The sequence below is a fragment of the Pangasianodon hypophthalmus genome, chromosome 3 (genome assembly GCF_027358585.1).
Source record: "Pangasianodon hypophthalmus isolate fPanHyp1 chromosome 3, fPanHyp1.pri, whole genome shotgun sequence".
In the NCBI taxonomy this organism is placed as follows: Eukaryota; Metazoa; Chordata; class Actinopteri; order Siluriformes; family Pangasiidae; genus Pangasianodon; species Pangasianodon hypophthalmus.
This window is the reverse complement of record NC_069712.1, coordinates 16,051,092-16,074,304: the sequence shown is the minus strand read 5'-3', so window position 1 is coordinate 16,074,304 and position 23,213 is coordinate 16,051,092. Positions and strand designations below refer to the sequence as shown.

The 23,213-nt window shown below is 37.2% G+C and overlaps 3 protein-coding genes across 5 annotated transcripts; all 3 read left to right on the top strand.

Moving 5' to 3' along the window:
• Window positions 1-24: 24 nt before the first annotated feature.
• Window positions 25-1,641, top strand: trmt2b (tRNA methyltransferase 2 homolog B). The gene has a single exon (XM_026943292.3). The coding sequence runs from the start codon at window positions 168-170 to the stop codon at window positions 1,593-1,595; it is 1,428 nt and encodes a 475-aa protein (XP_026799093.3). The 5' UTR covers window positions 25-167; the 3' UTR covers window positions 1,596-1,641.
• Window positions 1,642-5,015: 3,374 nt separating this feature from the next.
• Window positions 5,016-11,819, top strand: scdb (stearoyl-CoA desaturase b). Of its 3 annotated transcripts, none has more exons than XM_026943705.3 (6): window positions 5,016-5,172; window positions 5,387-5,644; window positions 6,489-6,619; window positions 7,440-7,645; window positions 8,540-8,772; window positions 9,375-11,819. In XM_026943705.3, exons 1-6 carry the CDS (start codon window positions 5,160-5,162, stop codon window positions 9,572-9,574), a joined length of 1,041 nt encoding a protein of 346 aa, XP_026799506.1. In that variant the 5' UTR covers window positions 5,016-5,159; the 3' UTR covers window positions 9,575-11,819. The 3 variants fall into 3 exon arrangements, with proteins under 3 accessions (XP_026799506.1, XP_026799510.1, XP_053088897.1); XM_026943709.3 differs by having other exon boundaries at window positions 5,086-5,237; XM_053232922.1 differs by lacking the exon at window positions 5,016-5,172 and adding an exon at window positions 5,272-5,291.
• A 2,269-nt stretch (window positions 11,820-14,088) lies between these two features.
• On the top strand, window positions 14,089-22,935 carry wnt8b (wingless-type MMTV integration site family, member 8b). The gene is made up of 6 exons (XM_026942862.3): window positions 14,089-15,191; window positions 16,375-16,408; window positions 16,943-17,081; window positions 17,711-17,836; window positions 18,040-18,182; window positions 19,328-22,935. Exons 1-6 carry the CDS (start codon window positions 15,121-15,123, stop codon window positions 19,886-19,888), a joined length of 1,074 nt encoding a protein of 357 aa, XP_026798663.1. The 5' UTR covers window positions 14,089-15,120; the 3' UTR covers window positions 19,889-22,935.
• Window positions 22,936-23,213: the final 278 nt, after the last annotated feature.

The following is a 23,213-nucleotide window of genomic DNA, read 5'->3' as shown; positions in this document are numbered from 1 at the left end:
TGAAATGGCTTTTAGGCGCCGCATAATGACGCGACCAAAACGAGACGCAGAAATTATGCGTCACGGCTTTGCCTAACAAGCGTGAGGACAGCTGAATAACCTAGAATAGACTAATAACTACAGTAATAGTAAAGATTTCCTAGACGTCAGAAAAATTATCAGTAAAAATGCACCTGAATAAGATGTTGCCAGCAGTGTTCAAATGTGCTGGGGATCTGCTAAAAGTTCCTGTAAGCTATGCAGCATTAAATCGCAGTGTAGTATGTGCAAGCAGTACTGAAAAGAGAAGAAGGAAAAAGAAATCCTGGCTTTCAGATGGAGAAGATCTGTCTCTGGAGGAACGACTAGCTGATACTGTGACCCCTTTGTGGCGATTGAGTTATGAGGAGCAGCTTCAGTGGAAGCAGGAACAACAGCACAAGATCTTACTTCAGATGACAAATCACCTGGCTCAGGACTCATCTCTTACTTCCAGTAAGGGAGAGCTCCCTTTCCCTGTACTGCCCATAGTGCCCTCACCAGTGAGGGATGGCTACCGCAATAAGTCCACCTTCTCTGTCAACAAAGGAGTAGATGGAGATCCAAAAACTGTAGGATTCTACATTGGCACTGGGAAGGGTAGAAACATTGTCTGTATTCACGGTGACCATCTTCTTAACATGCCATCAAAGCACAGTCTGGTGGGAAGGTGTTATGAGGATTTTATACGTGCTTCACCACTAAAACCATGCATTTTGTTTCATGATGGAGGACACTGGAGAGAAATTACAGTGAGAACAAACTCTGCTGGTAACACAATGGCCATAGTATATTTCCATCCACAAAACCTACGTCCTGAGGAGATTGATGTCCATAAAGCATCTCTAGTAGAATACTTCACAAAAGGTCCAGGAACAGTTTGCAAGCTGGACTCACTTTATTTTCAGGAAAGCACCATGACCCGAAGCAGTCATGAAGACACTCCCTACCAGCTGCTGTATGGCGAGCCCCATATCTATGAGGAGATCCTTGGCTTAAAGTTCCGCATCTCTGCTGATTCTTTCTTTCAGGTGAACAGGGGTGCAGCAGAGGCCCTGTACACGACTGTAGCAGAGCTGAACAAGGCCAGTGAAAAGGGAACTCTACTGGATGTGTGCTGTGGTACAGGAGCTATTGGCATTTCATTATCCCCAAGATTGAAGAAGGTCATTGGTATTGAACTGATTGAACAGGCTGTAGAGGATGCGAAATATAACGCAGCACTAAATGGTATTCAGAACTGTGAGTTTCTACCAGGAAAAGCAGAAGTTGTTCTTCCTAAACTGATACCCACAATGCAGTCTGAGGGAGCACTCACAGCTGTCGTGAATCCATCCAGGGCAGGACTGCATTATAGAGTGATCCAAGCCCTGCGCAATCATCCTGACATACAACGACTTATCTATATATCCTGCAAGCCAGAAGGAGAAGCGACGCGGAATTTCAGGGAGCTTTGTGGCAAGATTGATTTAAAGAGAAAGCTCACTGGAGAGGCCTTTACACCAAAGCTGGCTGTTCCTGTGGACATGTTTCCACACACACCTCACTGTGAACTGGTGCTTGTTTTGGAGCGATAAACAATAAAGTGTAATAAACTTATAAGAGCTGCTACAACATAACATATATCATTTGTTTTTTTCTGGTGTGGTCTACTGAGTGTCCTAGTAGTGTCCTAAAATGTACTTTTTTATAACTTTTGGCATAGTGCACTACAAATGAAGAGGAAAATCCTCAGTCTGTTTAGTGCCCAAGCCTCTGTAAACAGAAGAAACCACGTCCAACTAATCATGACATGGAGGTCTCCCTGCATGTCTCTACATGTTTATCAATCATGTTGAATGAAGAAAGCTACAAAGAAAGCTCCTGCCCTTAGGCGAAGAATACTCAGAATACGCCTTCAGGATAGATATGGACAAGGCAAAGAAACTGTACATATACTGGACAGTTAAATGGTAAACAAATAAAGCTGGAAAATTGATCTTTTAAATATTATTTTAAAATTATTAAAAATTATTTTTTGTAACTTGACAATTGAAAGGTGCATAGTTCTCAAACCAATTTTCCCTAGTTTAGTGTTTACATCTGAGTGTCAGACATACAGCTTGCGGGATTGGACTTAATAAAAGCTTAATAAAAGTTCTGAACCAGCTGGCCAAATGAATAGACCAAGTGAACTTGTGTAGAACCATATTTATAAATAATTTATAAATAATTTTTCAAACTATATTGATTCATATAGTACATATTTTTTTAATAAAGACTTTTACTGTTCACATTTATTCCAGGTATTGCAGTAGTTTGTGTTAGATGTCCTTCAGAGAAGGACAATGTTTTGTCATATATTGCATCATGTCATTCTTTTATCTAAGGTCAGAGACAAACCTATTAACTTGGCTCACTTTTCATTTATTACATACTGGTTTGGATCAGCGTGGGCAGATTAGGCAAGAGACACGATGAGGCAAGAGATGCGATGTTAGAAAGATGAAAAGTTTTTAACTTGTGTAATCAGAAGGCACTCTAATAGTTCAGTACATTTCTGGGAAGGGACAAAAGAACTTAATGGAAATCAAAAATCAACATCGTTGATCAGGATTGCCTCTAATATTTCTAAATTATAACACTAACATTTATAAATTATAACATTTATAAAACAGTTATAACTCAGAATCTGGGAGGGTTTATCATGTGTCTGGGTTTGGATTTTGACATTCTTAAGGTGTTTAACAAACTTGTGTACTGACATAAATTATTAATTCATGTTAGGCCTAACCCTACCTTTTTCATCTATAGAATGGAAATAATTTATCAGTACATTAGACCTGCAAATGTCTGACAAATTTGAATTATGTTTGAATCCAATTTAATACTGCTAGGTACATTCATTCATCTTCAGGAACCGCTTTATCCTGCTCAGGGTTGTGGTGGCTCCGGGAACACTGGGCATGAGGTGAGAATATACCCTAGATGGGAAGCCAGTTCATCGCAGGGCAATACATTTTACTTAGCAAAGGATGTTTTTGATCTATCAACCTCTGTGCTATGGGCTAAGGATTCTCTAACTGCACCAGTCTGCTTAGGAAGCACCCCAGATGGAGCCCAATGCCTTATCCATTAGGCCACTCTGCATAGGTACAATATCTTGATTATTGGCTTTTAAAATTTGTAATTTATTATTTTTAAGGGAAAATACTGAAATTAGAGCACTCTGATGTACTCATGAGATTAACCTGATATAATAATGTAGTATAGTGGAATGTTTATTGGCCAGTGTAAGCCTGGCAAACCATGGCTAAATCAAAAGTGGCTCCATATTGTACATTTAGTAGCCTACAGTTCATAGTGTGCACATGCACATGATGCATGAAGGATGACCTATAACACTATTCCTCATTACACTACTTCAGAAGAAACCCTGCCCTAAAGAATATAATACCTTTCATCCAGTAGCATTTATTGCTAAGAGGAAGTATATCATCATCTAGTCAGACTCCATACATACACTGAGTATTTTTCCATTAGCGTTCAATACCACCTGGTCTGAACTTTTACTGTCGAGATGACAGAGTTATAAATTAATCACTATATGATTCACTGGTACAATGCTTTTCTTTATAACAGTACAGCTCTCTATTGGACTCTGTTACTACTCATGTGTTGGAGCCCCTCAAGGATGCCCCAATTCTCTGATGCAGCTTACACTGTACACTAATAATTGTGAATTATTTGTGTTATTAACTTATTTGATGACTCCACTTTGTTAGCTCTACTGTGAAGCTAGAGGACTGGGGTAACCATATGCTCTTTTTATCAATATTACTGCATTGTTCACTGCACATTGTAGTCTACACACCAATTAAAAAAATATATATATATATATATATATATATATATATATATATATATATATATATATACATATATATATATATATATATATATATGCACCTTCTCTTTATTCTCTCTTGAAGTTAATACAACAAAATAATCAAGTTGTCATGTTACAAAAAAAATGCAAAGCCATCTTAACTTAAAGGAACACCTAAACATTTGGCAGATGCCCTTATACAGAAGGGGAAGGACATTACATTTTATCTCATTTATACAAGTGAGCAGTTGAGGGTTAAGCGCTTGCTTAAGGGCCCAGGGGTAGTCTGGCAGTGCAGGGATTTGAACTCACAACCTTGTTCTCAGTCATCTAATGCCTTAGCCACTGATCTACCACTGCTGACTGGTACAAAGCACTGGCACTAGAGACTCCTTCCAAAATGATACATAAATTTCTCACAGAAAGCGTCACCATATCAACACTTACACAAGTTCTTTTTTTTTTTTAAACAGTGAGAGGACAGTGAGAGGAAGCTGAAAACGAACACGGGGTGAACATATAAAAATATGAAACTCCACACAGGGTCCAGGATTGAACCCAGGATACTGTAACTGGGAGGTGGTAATGCTACCTGCTGCACCACTATACCACCCAGCATTCAGTATCCAGCATTCAGCACTGTGTTATCTAAACTCCAGAAACAATTTAAAAACAGATATAATCCTGTCTACTGTGGTCTTTGATCAAGAAGATGATGATGATGGTTATTATTATTATTATTATTATTATTATTTTGCAGATTTAACCCATGGTCCTGACACCTTGAATATATTATAGCCTCTGAAGTACTCTTTGCTGCCTCTAATATTTTAATCTTAAACCACCACAGTTTGTTTTGAAGATATATGTGTGTGTGTGTGTGTGTGTGTGTGTGTGTATACACAGCTCAGAATGTGTTCCTTTAAGGAGGAAAGAGTCTGCTCTTGAGTGATTGGATACTAAAGTAAGAAAGAGGTTGACGAGGCTTGTTATTAATCTTTATTAAATGAGTGTAATGACCTCCATTTTCACAGGGTTACTCTTGGACATGGACTGAGTGACTAATAACAAGGAGTCTGTGTCACTGCCAATTGTGCCATTCGAGCTGGTCTGCAGTGAATAGTGTGACTGGGAGGAGAAAAAAAGCGGATTGTTTAGACTGTAGCATCCAGCGTGAACATCAGACCAGCTGACAGCCAATGAGACTAGCAATGCTAGGTGGCATCCGTCGCCTCCCAACCAACTGCAACATTTATAACAGTGTCTAAACGGAATGAGAGGCTTAGGTAAGCGTGAAACGCACTTCTGACTTCCAGCTCTTCATGTAGCCTACTGTAACTCGTATTTAAAGGTAGGTGTACGGCAGTGAGGAGGTTTTGAGAAGCGGCATTTGAGAGCAGCGCGAGTAAGGCAGTGGGAAGAAAAACGACAACAACAACAACATACAGGTCTTCATGTGCTGTTGTTGCGTGAATAATAATGAGGCTTTGTTTCTTACAGACGCTACAGGCCAAACAGAAAACATGACTGATACGGAAAAGAGGGATTGTTCCTCAGCTAGGCAACGCATACCCGAACAAAATGGCGAAGCTACATGGGTAGATGATGTTTTTGATGAATCCTATAAAGAGAAAGAGGGTTTGGTGATTCCAATGAAGATAGTATGGAGAAATGTTGTGCTGATGGCTTTACTGCACATCGGAGCTGTTCACGGACTGACCCTCGTCCCTTCTGCTAAAGCTTTTACACTGTTATGGGGTGGGTTTGCTCTTATGGATTATTCTGTGCATAAATATCATAACCTTTGCTAAATGATGGTGTACTGTGTGTTCTGGAGGCGAGGGGGCGTTTCCCTGCTGGCTGTCAGAAACACACTGTCTTTTGTTAGAGAACAGAGACTAACACTTATCACCAAATCATGCATTTATTCACATTTCCACAAATATCAGATGAAATTTTTCTCTAATCTAGTTTAACATATTCGATGAATTGAAATGATTTTGTTGGTAAGACACTGAGAGACAGAGAGAGTCTTGTGTTTTGGAGTAGGCTCCTTTCTGAAAAGCTAAGAGAGCCCTGAATTATCCAACGAATCCCCTTCCTAAAAATGGAGTCATGAGAGATAGAGTTTGGTCTCTAATCCTACAGTTAAAAATTGCGTTCCACAGTTTTGGATTCTGACACTGCATGTTTGGCCGAACCGAACAATGCATAATCAGCGTGTCAATAGGCTGTCTGTTGTGAGCTAGACAATATTTGTCTCTAGCAGAATTTTCCTCTGGGGTTTCATAGTCCAGGCAGACTGCAGTCTGAACACACAACACAGTGAGACATTCAGCACCCATACAAAACATCTTTGAGCAGGAAAGGCACACCTCTCAGCAGGGCTGTTTCTGAGCCACTGGGGCTCCATAAGAGCCTAGATATTAGAATATAGATATTCTTTTTAAAATCCTGCATTCATTTGGGGCCCCCTGGTGGCTTGGGGGCCCTAAGCAGCCTAAGGGCCCTGCATCTCATACATAAACACCATAGAATCAGCAGTTCAATGAAGAAGGGAGAGCCTGAACATTCTTACTAATTTTTCTATTTCATTTTACAGCTTGGATCTGTTTCCTGATTAGTGCCATGGGAGTGACAGCTGGAGTACATCGGCTCTGGAGCCACAGGTCCTATAAAGCTAAACTGCCATTAAGAGTCTTCTTAGCCATTGCAAACTCTATGGCTTTTCAGGTAAATGTATTGTCTTAAGTGATTCAATCATGACCCAGCTTAAACCAGAGTGCTGCAAAACAGGGATCCCAATATTTCCTTGTTTTGTTACGATACTGATTTTATATAAACTGAGTAAGGGCTGATAGCAGATAGTAATTCAGTACCAAAATCCTCTAGGTCAGTGATTCTCAGTGTGGGGTCCAGAGAACCAGAGGGGTTTGTGAAGCATAGCCAGTGGGCCAGTGATTCGTTTAATGTAGTTACACTAGTGCAAATCCCAACCCACCATTATCATTTTTATATAACTTTTTTTTTTTTTTTGAGCTCTTATAGTAATTTGCCTATTTGACTGGTCACTTGAATTTAATAGGTTTAATTCAAACCTGAATGAAAAAAAACAACAAGTAGGTCTATAACTAATATCGACTTATTCTGTTAATATCAACCTGTTCTGTTGATGTAGTGTTCAGGAAAAGAACATACTATTCTTCTAAAAAATAGCATTGTAAACATTTAAATAATGTTAAAAATAAAACCTGTGCTGAGGGTCTGTGGAATTTATTTTACAGTTAAAGGGGTCCCAAGTTGCAAAAAGTTTCAGAACCCCTGTTCTTAGTAATCTCTACTACTTTGAATTCAGTCCAATAAAATCTAACATTTCAAGGCAGTATTGTCCTAGATAGCAATACTTTCATATCAAATTGGTAAATCCCTGCTGTAAAGTATTGTACATAATCTCACCTGATGATTTTTTTCGTTATGTAACATTAGTTAAAGTTATGCTTAATGGGTAGCACCTGATCGCTTATTGTCATCTCTGCTATTTCTGTCCATTCAGAATGATATCTATGAGTGGAGTAGAGACCACCGTGCCCACCACAAGTATTCAGAGACCAATGCAGACCCCCATAATGCCAAAAGGGGCTTCTTCTTTTCTCATATTGGCTGGCTGTTGGTACGTAAGCACCCAGACGTCATTGAGAAGGGGAGCAAGCTGGACCTCAGTGACCTCAAGGCAGATGGTGTTGTTATGTTCCAGAGAAGGTATAAACATGCAGTAAATTTTATTGACCTTAATTGCTGAACTTGTAACTTCATAGATTACAATATAGAAATCACTTTATTGTGTAAAGTAACTGTAAATTGTATTTGACTATATACTAAATTCTTGGGTTCTATATCACCATGTAATATTAATTTAATATTTACTGACCTAACATTTATGCGGCTTTGGGCGATGTCATAGCAGTAATATTCTTTATGCAATATAAAGCTTGAATTCAACATGAATACAAGCCTAAATACACTCTACAAATTGATGCAAGCAGGGTTATGTCACCCCCACCTCTTTTGAGCCAAAGTATTACTCACATTGTGTGGCGTGGCATGTTGATAAAAGCTGACCACCTCTGCCAAAGCACACATCAGGCCACAGTGAATGAGCAGGGTTCAGCGATCCATCCCATTCTTGTGCATGCAATCCTACAGTGGTCCTGGAATCTTTTTGAAAAGAGATTAGCACATCTAAACTCAGCAGAACATATAGTTCCCTCAAAACATATCTCACAGAGCTGTCAAATCAGTTAGTAGAACAGTAACTGGCTTGTAAATATTGTAGAAATTAAATTCAACAGAAAGTTGCAAAACCAGCTTTTGAAGCTTTTTCCACACAGGTCATGTTTTTACGCAGTTCATGTTAATATTTCTTCAAGCTGGTTAAGAAATCAGTTAGGGGAATGGTGACTGCCTGATTAGCAATTTTAAAATATAAAATTCATTTTAGCATAATATAGAGTTTTAAATGAGAAATATGCTATAGAAGCTATGTTTGCTCTTTATGCTTGTTTTTAAAATGATTATATCTGAAATCTGTTCCTTTGTAGTATAAATAGTAAATGAGAGTAAATGTATGTGTTAATGTCATTTTCACTGGTTTAGGCATTATAAGTTGTCTGTAGTGGTGATGTGCTTCCTCGTTCCCACACTGGTGCCGTGGTACTTCTGGGGGGAAAGTCTGAGCCTGGCTTTCTTCATCCCAGGCCTGCTAAGATACGCTGTGACCCTTAATGCCTCCTGGCTGGTTAACAGTGCTGCCCACATGTGGGGCATGAGGCCCTTTGACCGCAACATCAACCCCAGAGAGAACAAATTTGTTGCCTTCAGTGCTGTAGGTAGGGGGATTTTAAATACTTGTTCTTTTGTATGTTTTGTATCTTTTGTATGTTTTCTCGCCATTTGTTAAGGGTAAACATATGTTTATGGGTTAAAGATTAAAAAGGTTTTAAAATAAAATGTTTATTTTGACAGGTTTATTTACTGAAAAACTTTACTGCAATCCTTTATAACAATTTTGATAATCGACATATGAGAATTTTGCACTGTAGAATCATATTCCTCCCCTAATAAGTATTAGTACATACCCTTATGAGAAAACAGTAAGAGTATGAGTGGTATGATGGCACATAATAATTATTCACATTGAATAATTGTACACATTTATTCTTACGCAGTGAATGTCTAAAAATTATAGATATTGTAGTAAACATTTTAATGATATAGCCCTGAAAGTCTGTTCTAACACCATCATATTTGAACAAGATTTACAAGAAAAGACATATGGAACATTCAGCAACGTATTAATATTGTCCTTTCCTTAATATTTAGCGTTCAGAGATGTTTGTTGTTGGGTTAAGGGTTGGATTGTTTGCTTTATTTCTCTAGACTTTCTCTTGAGTACCATCAAACATTTTTTATTATTTATATGTTTTTGCAGGGGAAGGCTTCCATAACTACCATCACACATTTCCATATGACTATGCTACCAGTGAGTATGGCAGTGTGCTGAACTTCACCAAGATGTTCATTGATTTTATGAGTTACATTGGCCTTGCCCAAGACTGCAAGAAGCCGTCTCATGACACAATCCTGGCTCGGATTCAACGCACCGGTGATGGCAGTCACAAAAGTGGCTAAGTCATTTCTAACATTTCAGAAGCCAAAATGTGTCATAGGAAGCTAAACCAATATCTAAATATATTTGTGCAGTGATGTGTGCAGCAAAGGTCCTAGTACTGTCTCCATCCTTACAGTGAATTAAGAATTCCTGTTTTGATTACACAGACTAAGGACCACTGTTTCATTTTTTGGCATATTTTATTAAGAAACTATATGTACTTTAGCACTGGAAAGTTTAATTTGGAAAAATGATTCGCTCTAACTCTAAAGTACTGTAACAGTATTGCTTAAGCAGTGCATTCAGCTAAACCTAATCGATATCACTGTTTGTTTAGAATATAAAATTCACATTGGCTTCAGAAAATCATTCCGATATACTATGCAAGCTATACAGTTACAGCTTATATAACATCACGTATATTAATCCCTTTGGCATTTTTGGATTACTTCAAGTCGTCATAAAGTGATAAAAGTGAAAGAAGTGACAGAACGGATACAAGAAACAAAATTTTAAAGCAACAGATAAAGGTTTCTCTGCGCACTGATACTGTTGAGTTGCACACTGACACATTTTATTGTAAATTCAAAAAATTCCAAATTTTATGTTCAAAAAAGGACAACTATGCTGGCCTTCAGATTTCAATTTATATAAACAAAAATTTATTGTTAATAAATTATTGTTAATTTATAGTTAACACTGTATGACCTACTCAGAACACTGAAAAAAAAAATCGTATTTTGATACCACTGCTCAAAATATATATATAAATTATATATATATATACTGTATAAAAATCTTTCATTACTCACAGTGAAATGAAATTACATAGATACTGGCACCCCTGAATTTAGTGAACATTCCTATTAGCAAGATCAGAATAATCTGGCTTCATTTTTTAATGAAGTAGGAGACCATTAAATTATTTTTATAAGCTTTCAACCATCAACTCCTCTGCATTTCTGCCTAAAAATGGGATTCAGGTCAGAGGACAAAAATTTAAACCTTGCCATGCAGTGCATTATGTCTTCATAAATTGCACTTACATTCTTAAAAGCACAGCTAAGCTTTTCAGACAGGGTTAGCTCTTTTATCACAGAGGGAGCTAACCAACATAACCAGTTAAAATGACCACTAGCTAAGAGTTTAACTTAAGTTGCCTGTCAATAGTACATTAGCTAGTTAAACTGAATCATGGGATCACCATTTGGCACACTGATAAATGTTAGTTACAGAGCTGGCAATTAACTTACACATGTAAACCTACTCCTACACAGAGCAGGAACAGTTCAAGGGATAATTCTGTCCACCATATTTTTCAAACCTTCATTGAGCTCTAGTCCAGTGAACAGCGTTATCAGATTGCCTTCACTACAAAAGATATATTAAGAAGATGAATGCATTAGGCTGCCTCCTGAGTAGGACAGTATTCCTCTAGGCAGTGTGCAAATGCTGCCCAGAAAAACTGTCTATGCAGCTGAATTAAACTAAATGATCAATAGTGATCATATTTTAAAGTGTTTAAAGTAATAACAAGAAAGTGAGTACTGCATAGTGGTATATGGTATAGCTCAGCTCATATCTTTTCTTTTCTATATGACCATCGCTATTTAATGCTAAGACCACAGAACTCCACATACTGTAATTTGATGAAAGCAGAGGATTTTCTGTTGTTTTTTTTTCTTCTGGCATATGGGCCTTGTCATCGCGAAATTTAACAACTGTTATGATTTTTTTTCCAACCAATTTTCTGAATTGTATGTGGGGAGAAATATATATGTACTATTTTATGCTGAGTTGTTTCTAAGTATAAATTTATGCATATCCATTTATTTAAGAATGTGTAACATACTTGCTTGCATAAGAATTTTGAAGGTTGTCCATAATTTCAACAGACATATATTTTTAATGAAAATTATTTATTTGATTCCTTTCATACATGAATGTAAGATCAAGATAAAAATGTCTCCCACAACCATCCTTAGACTGTCTAACAACAATCACTGTGGGCCCTTTCTGTGTTTTTCTGTAATTAAGCTGTTCTATATTACAGAAACTCCTTATCAAATACAGTAGGCCTATATAGGCTACTTGCTGTATGTTTTCTCACAGTAACCACTGATGTTTATTAAAAATAAAATGATTATTTATTATTATTCCTCTCCATATTTTACAGCAGGTTTTACCTGTATGGAAGCCTTAAAGTAAGGTCAAGGAAAGTTGTCACTTTATGTACAATTGAATAAATGAAAATTTCTAAAAGAATTTTATGAGTTGTGCATTAATTTCTATGGATGTTAATGTGTTTTTCTTAATCAAATTAATTTTAATTTGTGGAAATATAGCAGTGTTAGTCTTGCATAAAACTGTCATTTAACTTTCATCAGTCCTGCATTACCACAGGCGGCACAAATGCATTTAAGGTAAAAATAGACTTCAGTATGGTTGTAGACCTTTCTTCTTTGTGGGAATTTCTTTCTTCATTATGAGAATTTCTTTATTCATTGTGGGAACCTGCCAAGTTTTATAGAAAAAAGCTGCATTTTCCTATTTAAAAATGTGTGCCCTCACGTTTTTCTTGTGTTCCTACATTTCCAGTATTTCAGTAAATATTCGTGTATTCCAATTTCTAAATATTCGTGTATTTTTAACAAAATCAAAAACTGCAGCTTTTATTTAAAAACAGAGTCGAATGAGTTTTGCATGGTTACTGAGGTTAAGGTTGGTTACAATGACATTTTAAGTTGGTTAAACTTAGAAATGGAGGTCTCCTGCTGCCTTAAAAACATGAGGAAACTCAAGATAACCTTTGTTTCATCTCAAAGTCAAGTCAAGACAATGACTCAAAGGCAAGACACTGGATTACTTTACATTTAATTTTTGAACACTTGAGTTCAATATCCAAACCTTATCATGACAAATGGAGTTAAAGAGAAGAAATAAGTTCACATAACTTAATGGAGCTATCATATTTTACAGTGATATGTCAAAGTAAGGTCCTCACAAGGATAGTAACACAACCATTTGTGTGTGTTGGACACTGGCCCCCTCTGCTGACTGCAAGCTGGCATGAACTCATGCTCTTAAACTGGCATGATGCAGGTGAAAGTGCAACTGTATCTCATCTCTTACTGTATATTCTTACTGAATACACTCTCCATAGTAGAGAGTACTGTGTTATTGTTAAGATATGGCCCATATTGTAGTTGTTAGTTAGTGTAGTAGTTGTTGTTGATACTTTTGTTAGTGGTCAATCAGCATCACATAAAAAAATACGATTAAAAAAATGTGGTGTTTTGTGCCATGCATTTTTATGAAGTGATTTAGCAAGTAAAGTACACAAAACTTATTTATTAGACTTACTGCAATATTTTTCTGAGTACTGGCCTGTAGCTTGCTGTCATCAGTGTCATCAATTAAATACCAAATGTCAATAAATTAAATACCCCTTGTGTGGAAGTAATCATAATATGGTTAGTTAAACCAAATTGAAAATGTTTTTTTTTTTTTTTTTTTTTTTTTTTCAGAATGACATAATACTTGACAAGTGAATTTACAAGCTATAATTGCGAATCAAATCGTATGGAGATGGGCAAATTCATGACTTCAATTTCATCAACTTCAAAAAAACTTTTCATCAACTTTTTTTTCTCCCTTTCAGGTCATAATCCAGAAGCATCTCTTTAAAATAACCTTCCTTAAACTTAAATTAGAGAGAACATGAGCTGTGAAAAAACTGGAGATTATTGAAGATTACAACAAAAGAGCTTTGAGTTTGTCAGGATTAGGAGAGCAAACACAGTGTTGTCATGACCCTTTCGTTTCATTACATCAAACTGCACAGTTTCTATTCAGTTCATCCCCTTAATTCTGTCTCTTCTTTTCAGTGAACAGGTTTCCTCAGTCTTGCATTTGATAATTTAGCTGGTCTGTTTTTAAAGCATCTGCAGTTGATTATTGAGTTTGGTGTTTACATCCAGCACATAAATCCCACATCCTTACATCCAGCACATAAATCCCACATCCTTACATCCAGCACACAAAGTCCACATCCTTACATTCAGCACATAAATCCCATATCCTTACATTCAGCACACAAATCCCATATCTTTATATTCAGCACATAAATCCCACATCCTTACATCCAGCACACAAAGTCCACATCCTTACATTCAGCACACAAATCCCATATCTTTATATTCAGCACACAAATCCCATATCTTTATATTCAGCACACAAATCCCATATCTTTATATTCAGCACATAAATCCCACATCCTTACATTCAGCACACAAATTCCTCATCCTTAAATTCAGAACATAAATCCCATATCCTTTTATTCAGCACATAAATCCCATATCCTTTTATTCAGCACATAAATCCCATATCCTTTTATTCAGCACATAAATCCCATATCCTTACATTCAGCACATAAATTCCTCATCCTCAAAATTCAGCACATAAATCCCATATCCTTATATTCAGCACATAAATTCCTCATCCTCAAAATTCAGCACATAAATCCCATATCCTTATATTCAGCACATAAATCCCATATCCTTATATTCAGCACATAAATCCCATATCCTTATATTCAGCACATAAATCCCACATCCTTTCATTCAGCACACAAACTCCATATCCTTTTATTCAGCACATAAATCCCACATTCTTTTATTCAGCACATAAATCCCATATCTTTACATTCAGCACACAAATTCCTCATCCTTACATTCAGCACATAAATCCCATATCTTTATATTAAGCACATAAATCCCATATCTTTACATTCAGCACATAAATCCCATATCTTTATATTAAGCACATAAATCCCATATCTTTACATTCAGCATATAAATCCCACATCCTTACATTCAGCACACGAATTCCATATCCTTAAATTCAGCACATAAATCCCATATCTTTACATTCAGCACACAAATTCCATATCCTTTTATTCAGCACATAATCTTTACATTCAGCACATAAATCCCATCTCCAAGTTTTGAAATTTGTCTAATTTACAGGCTCGTACAAAGAAAAGGAAAAGAAAACACCCCAATAACCATTTTCAGTCTACATAAAGGGGTTGGTCTGGATTAAGGATGATTTAATCTAAGTCTCCTCTGTAAAAGTGCGCTAATTTCCTCAACAGAGAAGAATCCAAATAACATTTGGCGTTTGATCGGAGCGATAATCCCCGACCATCCTCGGTTCCCAGGCTACTGTATCACACTGGCTAAATTGAGTTTTTGAGGAGATCAGCGATCTCCAGTCCGAATTCATATGGATTCGCCCCAACTGTTAAGGCGCACTGAGCTCTTCCCCGCTATTTGGCCCCGGGGAGCCACTGTGCCCTTTTGATCATTTCAGTCTCTGCTAGGCACAATAGTGCTGATTGGCTGAAAGGCTAAGAAGGGGGGAAAAGGCTTTAATTAAGCAGATAATCTGGGTTTGGGATGAGAGCAGATCCATTTCAGAGGCAGCCTGTAGCTCATATAGACTCTGCTGCGCCTGAGTGCGTTTTCTAGGCTAACATCAGGCTTTAACTGCGCTCTCTCTCAGGATGTTCATCCATCTGGACGTTTATTATTACATTTTCATCTTGATGGTTCACATGAAATCCTGCTGCAGTTGGTAAGTTACGTTTTACACTTTAAAATATGATGTAAAAATGATTGCACTGCTGTTTATCTTGTGAAAATGTTAACATACTTAATGCTGTCATTTTCAGGGTATTCAGGCCAGTCTGTAAAGTATAAAGATTTAGTGTGTGTGTGTGTGTGTGTGTGTGTGTGTGTGTGAATTGTATTGCATTTACTTAATTTTATAGGTTACTCATCAGGTTGGCAACTGGTTTTGTAATCACATCTTTTGATATTAGCATTATTTTTGTTTAATTAATTGTCAGAATTATCTATGTTTTATGCTTGCTGTCATATTTGACATTTTGAGATTTTGAAAGGAAAGTGTGTCCTACCTACATTTCTGGTTTTGTGATGATCATGATGAGTAGAATAATAGTAGAAGAATTAGTCCTCTCTGACGGGGTCATCTGGTTTCTAATCATAACCAACAATTATTATCAATAATCTATGAAACAGGTTTTATGAATAAGAACCTTTATGCATGTACCTACAGTATGTTTGCAGGCGTATTCTGTAGAGTGCAAAAATTTGAAGACATTTTTTGCATTAGGCCTCACAGATTTCACTGTAGAAAACAATAAAGTGGACAAGTTGTGTGTAAATATAACAGTAATAATAGTAGTAATAGTTAAAAAAAACAAAAAACAAACAAAACTACATGAGATTTTAAAAGTTTGCATCTGACATTTTGAATGTGATATAAATATTTTCTAATAAGCTGCTCACTCATTGGCTCCATAACTGTATTTTACCTCCTCTGAGCAACTCCCTCATTCTTCTTCCTAAATGTAGTCTATTATTTTTAACACCTTTCATATCCAACTTTACCACACGTCATAGCTTTTTTCTTCAGATCACAGATTTTCTCCCAGGTTTATTTTTTAAAATAATAAAATATGTGTACACACTGCAATTAACTGTCTGTGTCAAATTTAAGGAATCTAGGTAGTAACTGTAATCAGTAACTCAGTTTCATATATACTGTATATATATGTATGAAAAAATAAAAGTATGACTATTTATTTATTTTAAAAGTATTTATTAATTTATTTATAAATTTATCTTTGTTTGTTTGTTGTAGCCTATATATTATGCAACCTTTTATCGTAAGTATTTTGTGTAGACAATTGTTGGTCATGGGGAAGAGCTAACATTCTTGCGCTGTCTTTCAGGTCAGTGAATAATTTCCTGATGACAGGCCCAAAAGTAAGCCAACTTTCTTTTGATCTACTAAATCTACTACTTTATCTAAAACTACTTTATCTTTTGATCTACTATTTTATCTAAATTTATTTTATCTAACTTTATCTAAACTACTTTATCAAAGAGTCAAAATATACTAGCACTGATTTAAATAGATCATTATTTTAAGATAAATGATTGCACTGCAAATAGTGCATGCCAGTGACATTTTTTTTCTCACAGCACATTCACTATTGGGAATGATTTCTTAGAGCTTTTATCATCTGATGCTAGGGTAGACTATAACTCACATATTTGGCTTTCATAGTTTTTTGAATCCCCTTGAAGCCATTCACATTGTGAAAGATCCAGCTGTACTGATGTGTATGGTTCGGTTACAGTCTTAACAAGAGACCAAACCACATTGTATCTTAATTGATGAATAAGTATATACAGATCACGTGAGCCTGCAAAAGCTTAATACAAAGTGTGTGTGTGTTTGGGGGGGTATGGTGGTGTAAAAAGGATCAAGTTGTTTAAGTATTTCTGCTTTTGCAGGCTTACCTGATCTATTCCAGTAGCGTAGCTGCAGGCGCTCAGAGTGGGATTGAGGAATGCAAGTATCAGTTTGCGTGGGAGCGCTGGAACTGTCCAGAACGAGCCCTTCAGCTTTCCACCCACAGCGGACTCAGGAGTGGTAAGTGTGTGATTTGAAAAATTACTCAAAATAGACTCTTGTTTTGTTTATCCAACACAGTAAAAAAATGAATTGTATTTGTCAGTCCAATGAGCTAGCATACAGTTTTACTTATCTGTTACAAAAACATCATCCAATTATAGGAACCTGATTCAAAACCATTTGAACACTGTTTACTGTAGCCACATACACTGTTTTCTCAAATCAGTTAAACCTTGTGTATAGGTGCGTAAATAGACAGCCACCTAGATGTTATTGTGAGGCAGCATGAGTGAGTGAAATGGATGTCCTCTTAATCTGAAGGGTGTGGGTCAAAGGTTCGCCTTAGACTCCTTTCACTGGGAATTCCTCAAGTGCTAAAAGGAAACCTGACCCAGTCTAGTGCCGACCCCTGTCTAATTGAGAGACTGCTGAGCTTATTAACTGTGCGCTTCACTGTTTGATTCAACAAACAAACCCATGAGCAGTCATAAACAGTATTTAATATCTTATCAAGTACTTTACAGGGAAATGCAGGTGAAATTAAGAGATATGAATTAAATTTGTTCAGAATATGCAGTATGAGATGCTGGGCACCAAAATATGTGAACAAAAATCAGAAATAGTTTCAAGCTAATTTCTGTCTGCAGCAACCCGAGAGACAGCTTTTGTTCACGCCATCAGTTCTGCTGGGGTTATGTACACTCTCACAAGGAACTGCAGCCTGGGCGACTTTGATAATTGTGGCTGTGATGACACCAGGAACGGTCAACGAGGTAAGTACACATACTGTTAAAAGAACACTATGATGTACACAATGCCAGACAACAGTAAAAACAACACTGCAAGTGTTGCGTAAGTGTAAGTGGTCTGGAGCCCATTCCAGGAACACTGGGCAAATATTGTTAGTTTATTTATGTAAGAGAGATAGGTGCTGCTGGTTTATGTGGTTTATGTGGTTTATGCGGCTATGTTTCAGGTGGTCAAGGCTGGCTGTGGGGAGGCTGCAGTGATAATGTGGGCTTTGGAGAGGCCATCTCCAAACAGTTTGTGGATGCATTAGAAACTGGGCAAGATGCACGTGCTGCCATGAACCTGCACAACAATGAAGCTGGACGCAAGGTATCCTGAATGTCAAAGAAGTCTTCTCCAGTTTCTCCCACGGACTTTAGCCTATGAGAGGGTGCTAGAGATAGTTTGCTAGAGTGGGATTTACTCCTACACTACGAGATGGGACTTGAAACATAGGCAGCTCTCCTGGCCACCAACAGAATCTAAAGTGCCTTTTGAATCATTTTAGTGCTTCCAGTGATCGCTTACCACCCAAGAGTTTCATTCACGGCCTTATAAGCAAGGTGCCACTCATTCCCCCAACAGTGTTTGCGCTGTACCAGATGGGCCTATTTACAGCCTGTGAATGTCCTTTATGACAAGACCTCAACTCAAGATTCTTGGGATCAGTGGTGCGAGCTTAATTAGAGGACCTAGGGGGCCACACGTTGCAAAGGTTCTGTATTCTGTTGCTTCTCAAATAAGCATTTAGTTTTATTCTAGCAATAAGGATCTTACATTTATGTTGGTCTTTGTTGCACTTGAGAGAGCCACAGGCATCACATCCTTGCAGCTGAAGTGCTTTGTTTTTCCTGCCAGTATCCCGTCTGTAGGTTTTGTCAGCTCACTATGGCACCTGGAGCATCATTGTAACCAAAAAAAATGCAAAAGAATTCTTTTTCATTTCATCCTGAATGGATTAACCATTGGGTCTGCCCATGGCAGAAAACATGTTGACAATGGCCTTGCTAAATAAATACTCCCCTTTCCTGTCCTGAACAATTCGGCTCGCTGTGAAACCTTGATTCTGCCTCCTATCAAGAGCAAATACCTCCCTGAGAAAAGAGACGCTTCCTTTCAAATGACAGATGTTTGTTTCATCTGAAGTCAAGATATATTGTGCAGGCACAAAAGGTGAAAAAAGAGAAACACCCAAGCTTGAACCTTGAACCTGCTTTTCTTTATCCAAATGAATTCCTTTTTTTGTCAAGTGGATGTTTTGGACATATAGTCTGTCCAATAATGGGTTCATTGTATGTTATCTTGAGAAATGATGAATTCAAATTCAAGTGTCTTTAAAACATGGAAAAGGAGTACAAAGTAGTGAATGAATGATAGTCAAAACTTGTTCTTATGGAATTACTGGTTAGGAGTGATGCATTCTTTTCTGAAGCACATTAGTCATTTCTTTCATTTGCGATCTTTTCTTACACCAGGCTGTGAAAGGGACCATGCAAAGGACGTGTAAATGCCATGGTGTGTCTGGCAGCTGCACCACTCAGACCTGCTGGCTTCAGTTGCCTGAGTTTCGGGAAGTGGGCAACTACCTGAAAGAGAAGTATCACCGTGCCATTAAGGTGGACCTCCTGCGAGGTGCAGGCAACAGTGCAGCCAGTCGTGGGGCAGTCGCCGAGACCTTCAGCTCCATCTCCCGTAAGGAGCTGGTGCACCTGGAGGATTCTCCTGATTACTGTGTTGAGAACCGTACGCTAGGCCTTCCAGGCACTGAAGGCCGTGAGTGCTTAAAGAAGGGCAAGAATCTGAGTAAGTGGGAGAAGCGTAGCTGCAAGCGGCTATGCAGTGACTGCGGCCTGGCTGTGGAGGAACGCAAGGCAGAGACTGTATCCAGCTGCAACTGCAAGTTCCACTGGTGTTGTGCGGTAAAATGTGAGCAATGCCGCAAGACTGTCACCAAGTACTACTGTGTGAGAGCCAAGCAGGTTAAGAATGATAGTGCAAGTCGAAGAAAAAGTCTTCGTTTAAAGAAGAAGCACTAATGTGGTCTTTAAGGATTGAAAATGATACCGTGTAATCTTTAATATATTCAGCCTGAATTTCGACAGTGCATTAGCAATTAAAAACACTGACACGGAAAAAGAACACATACAGTTCACAAACAAATATTAAAAATGACTGAACTCTAGAAAAGAAGAAGAAAATATTGAAATCTGTGTCTCTGTATTCCTTTTTATTATAATACATCTGAATCTGCAAAACCAACTAAATATTATTGTGTTCTGAATTGGGGATAATAATCATACTCTCTGTAAATGAACTGTAAATAAGATGAAGCACTTTGTATATTGTTAATTTATTTCATATATGTAGTGGTGTTATGTTTGATAGATTTTTTTTTTTAATTTTGTATTTCGTCCCACATACTTTTATGATTAAAGATATGTAATGTGTCCTTCCATAACTAATTTTTTTTCTATTTAACGATATTGGGTAAGTATGTGTTTTATAAATAGGAACTGCACACTTGTGGATTATGAGTGGTTAAAAGTAGTTAAGTGTAATCTGAATATTTTATGGTAAATGTTGAATCTGCATAAAAGTATCAAATTAAATATTACATACAGATCCAGAGTATATACATATATACAGTCCTACTTATTTTAAACAGTTCCTATATACTAACTGTAAATTGTTTGGCAGGATTTTTGCTTAAATTTTTAAGCATGTCATATAAATTCGCTAATTCTTTTTTTGTATTTAGTGTCAGATAACCCTGGGGCAGGGAAACAATAAGAAAAGGGTTTTAATTATAGTCTTCCTTCCTTCACGCCTCTCTCAATTTCTTCTTTTCAAATGCCCTTTTTTCTATCTAAGTAATCCTCAAAGAACTCCCAATACCTTGGCACTTGGATGTTTCTTTACTGTTTAATACTGGTTTAATTAACTTTGTCGAGACAGAGGGAAAACATGGACCAAGTCGCCCCTCAAATTATCTTGCCTCTAATTTTGTATGCTAATCTCCTTTTCACGCCATCATCTTGGGGGAAAAAATGTTGGGAAACTTCATGTGGCCTGTATTGGGCTTCCTGTGGATGTTTTATTCCAAGCCCACCTATTTGGCTCCTTTCACTCCTCTAGGGCCTTCCTTTGCTCGATTTAACAATGAATGGCGAGCTAATCAGCTCCCTCGGTAATGCACCACTGCTGAAGAAGCTAATCCCTCTCTCCTCCTCCTTCAATGGCCTGTCGCCTTCAAAGGGACTTTGGGAAAAGGCTTTGCATGGATTCACACTATTTGATGAATAGAAGTTAGTTCAAGTATTGTACCTAAACAAGGAGGGTTCATAAACAAATACTTGCCAGCTTCCATCCCACCTGCAGAAGTGCCAGCCCTACTGTAGCACCCAGTGACAAAACTAAGGCCCCGCACAAGTGATATCCTATTAAAAAGGCTAATTAAATCTCCACTGAGTAATGCTTGCAGGCATAGTCTGCTTTACTTAAAGACGTATCAGCGAAGCACCTCACTGATCTTACTTGCTTCCTCTCGGCTACGGCTGATTTGGAATTCCTCCTGTACATGTTATAATCAGTCAAATGAACCGAATGGAAAAAGGAGTTCTATCAGTTCCCTTTCAGTGCATTGTAACTTGTCAGCAGGTCTTTTGCTTTTTATGGTCATTACATAAATCAAATCAAATTCCAGTCACAAACATCACTAGGAAGATTTTTAATATGGAAAAACACAGCATTTTTAATCATGAAACTGTTGCACTTACACATGCAGAATATGGAAAAACTACAGATCTCACAGCTGCAACTACATCAGATCTGTGTCTTTGCAGCTGTCTGCTAAATCTGATCAGTTCCAATTTTAGCAGTTAAAAATTTGAGAGTTCAGAAATTCTTCAACTTTACTGCTAAACTTCTTTTCCACCTTGTGCATGTTTAGTTAAGTATAAGGCTGTATCTTGCCAATTGTGATTTGCAGTGAGCCATGAGTCTGAGGTGTCAGAGACATTTTATAGGAGGAACTGAAGATTAGTAGCTGTCCACACGTAGGTCTAAATCTGCTCCCATAATTCGGAAGGTCAGTGTGCATTTCTGATGTCACTGAACCATAAATCATACTTCAGGACTCTGTGTTTTTCTGGGAAACAACCTACATATATATGTGTTAATTAAAAAAAAAGAAATGCTAATGTATTTTAAAGAGACTTTTAAAATGATAGGTATGTTGTAGAAGTAAAAGTACAAAAGTTTGTCTATAGAAATTATATATCAGTTAGCAAATCCATTTTGATTTATACTGGAAAATATAAACACAATTAAGAGAGGCAATTTTCTTCCATCAAAGGAAGTGATGATACAACCTACAAAGGATGGGAAAATTACACTTAATAGTTCTGTAAAACCTTGACTAATGGGATTTGTGGCTTTGGAGCTTTGGACACACAGCACCAAGAGAGAGTTAGGGTCAGTAGGATGTGCTGAGAGAAAACAATGACATGAGTGCTGAAGATTCTTGCTCAGAAATAATATATGTGACTTGTTTAAGGAAGTAATCTAGTGCCTTTCTTTCTTCCCTTTTTAAAAAAAATGTTTTGGTCTTTTTGACCATCTCGGCTGTGCTCACACTATGTGATTTACATTTGTACATTTTTTAATGCAAAGTGACTTATACATGAGACAGAATATAATCCAAACACAGTATGTAGTATATAATATGTAGCTGAGCAGTTGAGGTCTAAGGGTCTTATTAGGTTTATTAGGTTAATATTTAGCATACTATTGAAGTGTGAGCTTTGACTGTTATCTGCAGAAACTGCACATAACTTCAGACTTGAATAGAGGCCCAGACATAGTATATGAGGACATGAGAGAGGTGCTACAGTTCCATCTGCTGGTGAACTGAATGAAGCTGCTGATAATGTGGCTATATCAGACTATGCTCCCATTTAAAATCTTAATGAACTTCACTACTTAATATGTGTTGTTAAGTTGTGTCTTAAGTTTGCATATCATACAAGCATTCAGTTTTGATTTAAAACTGGAAAGAAACAGAAAGTTTTATAATTCTGAAACATAAAAGGAAATGTGCACCATCTTGACTATTCAGTAAGTTGCACAATTTCTAGGTCACTACTTAAATTTAAGCAAATTGGCGATATTGACCATGTTGACTCCTTTGTACAAAAGGTCAGATTTTATGTGAGTCTTATTCCTTACATTGAAGGAAGTGTTCAGGGCGCGGATTTGATCTAACATGGATCATCAGGTTTTTGTCTGCTTTAATGCACACTGTCATTAAAGCAAAAAGGAGACAAAAACTAAGAAATTCTGAAATTTATGTAAAATAGAGAT

Coding starts and splice junctions, on each gene's coding strand:
- trmt2b (XM_026943292.3), top strand. CDS start 168: ATGCACCTGAATAAGATGTTGCCAGCAGTGTTCAAATGTGCTGGGGAT.
- scdb (XM_026943705.3), top strand. Junction 6,620..7,439: donor CAAACTCTATGGCTTTTCAG/GTAAATGTATTG, acceptor CTGTCCATTCAG/AATGATATCTATGAGTGGAG. Junction 8,773..9,374: donor TGTTGCCTTCAGTGCTGTAG/GTAGGGGGATTT, acceptor ATGTTTTTGCAG/GGGAAGGCTTCCATAACTAC.
- wnt8b (XM_026942862.3), top strand. CDS start 15,121: ATGTTCATCCATCTGGACGTTTATTATTACATTTTCATCTTGATGGTT. Junction 17,837..18,039: donor CACCAGGAACGGTCAACGAG/GTAAGTACACAT, acceptor GCTATGTTTCAG/GTGGTCAAGGCTGGCTGTGG. Junction 18,183..19,327: donor ACAATGAAGCTGGACGCAAG/GTATCCTGAATG, acceptor TTCTTACACCAG/GCTGTGAAAGGGACCATGCA.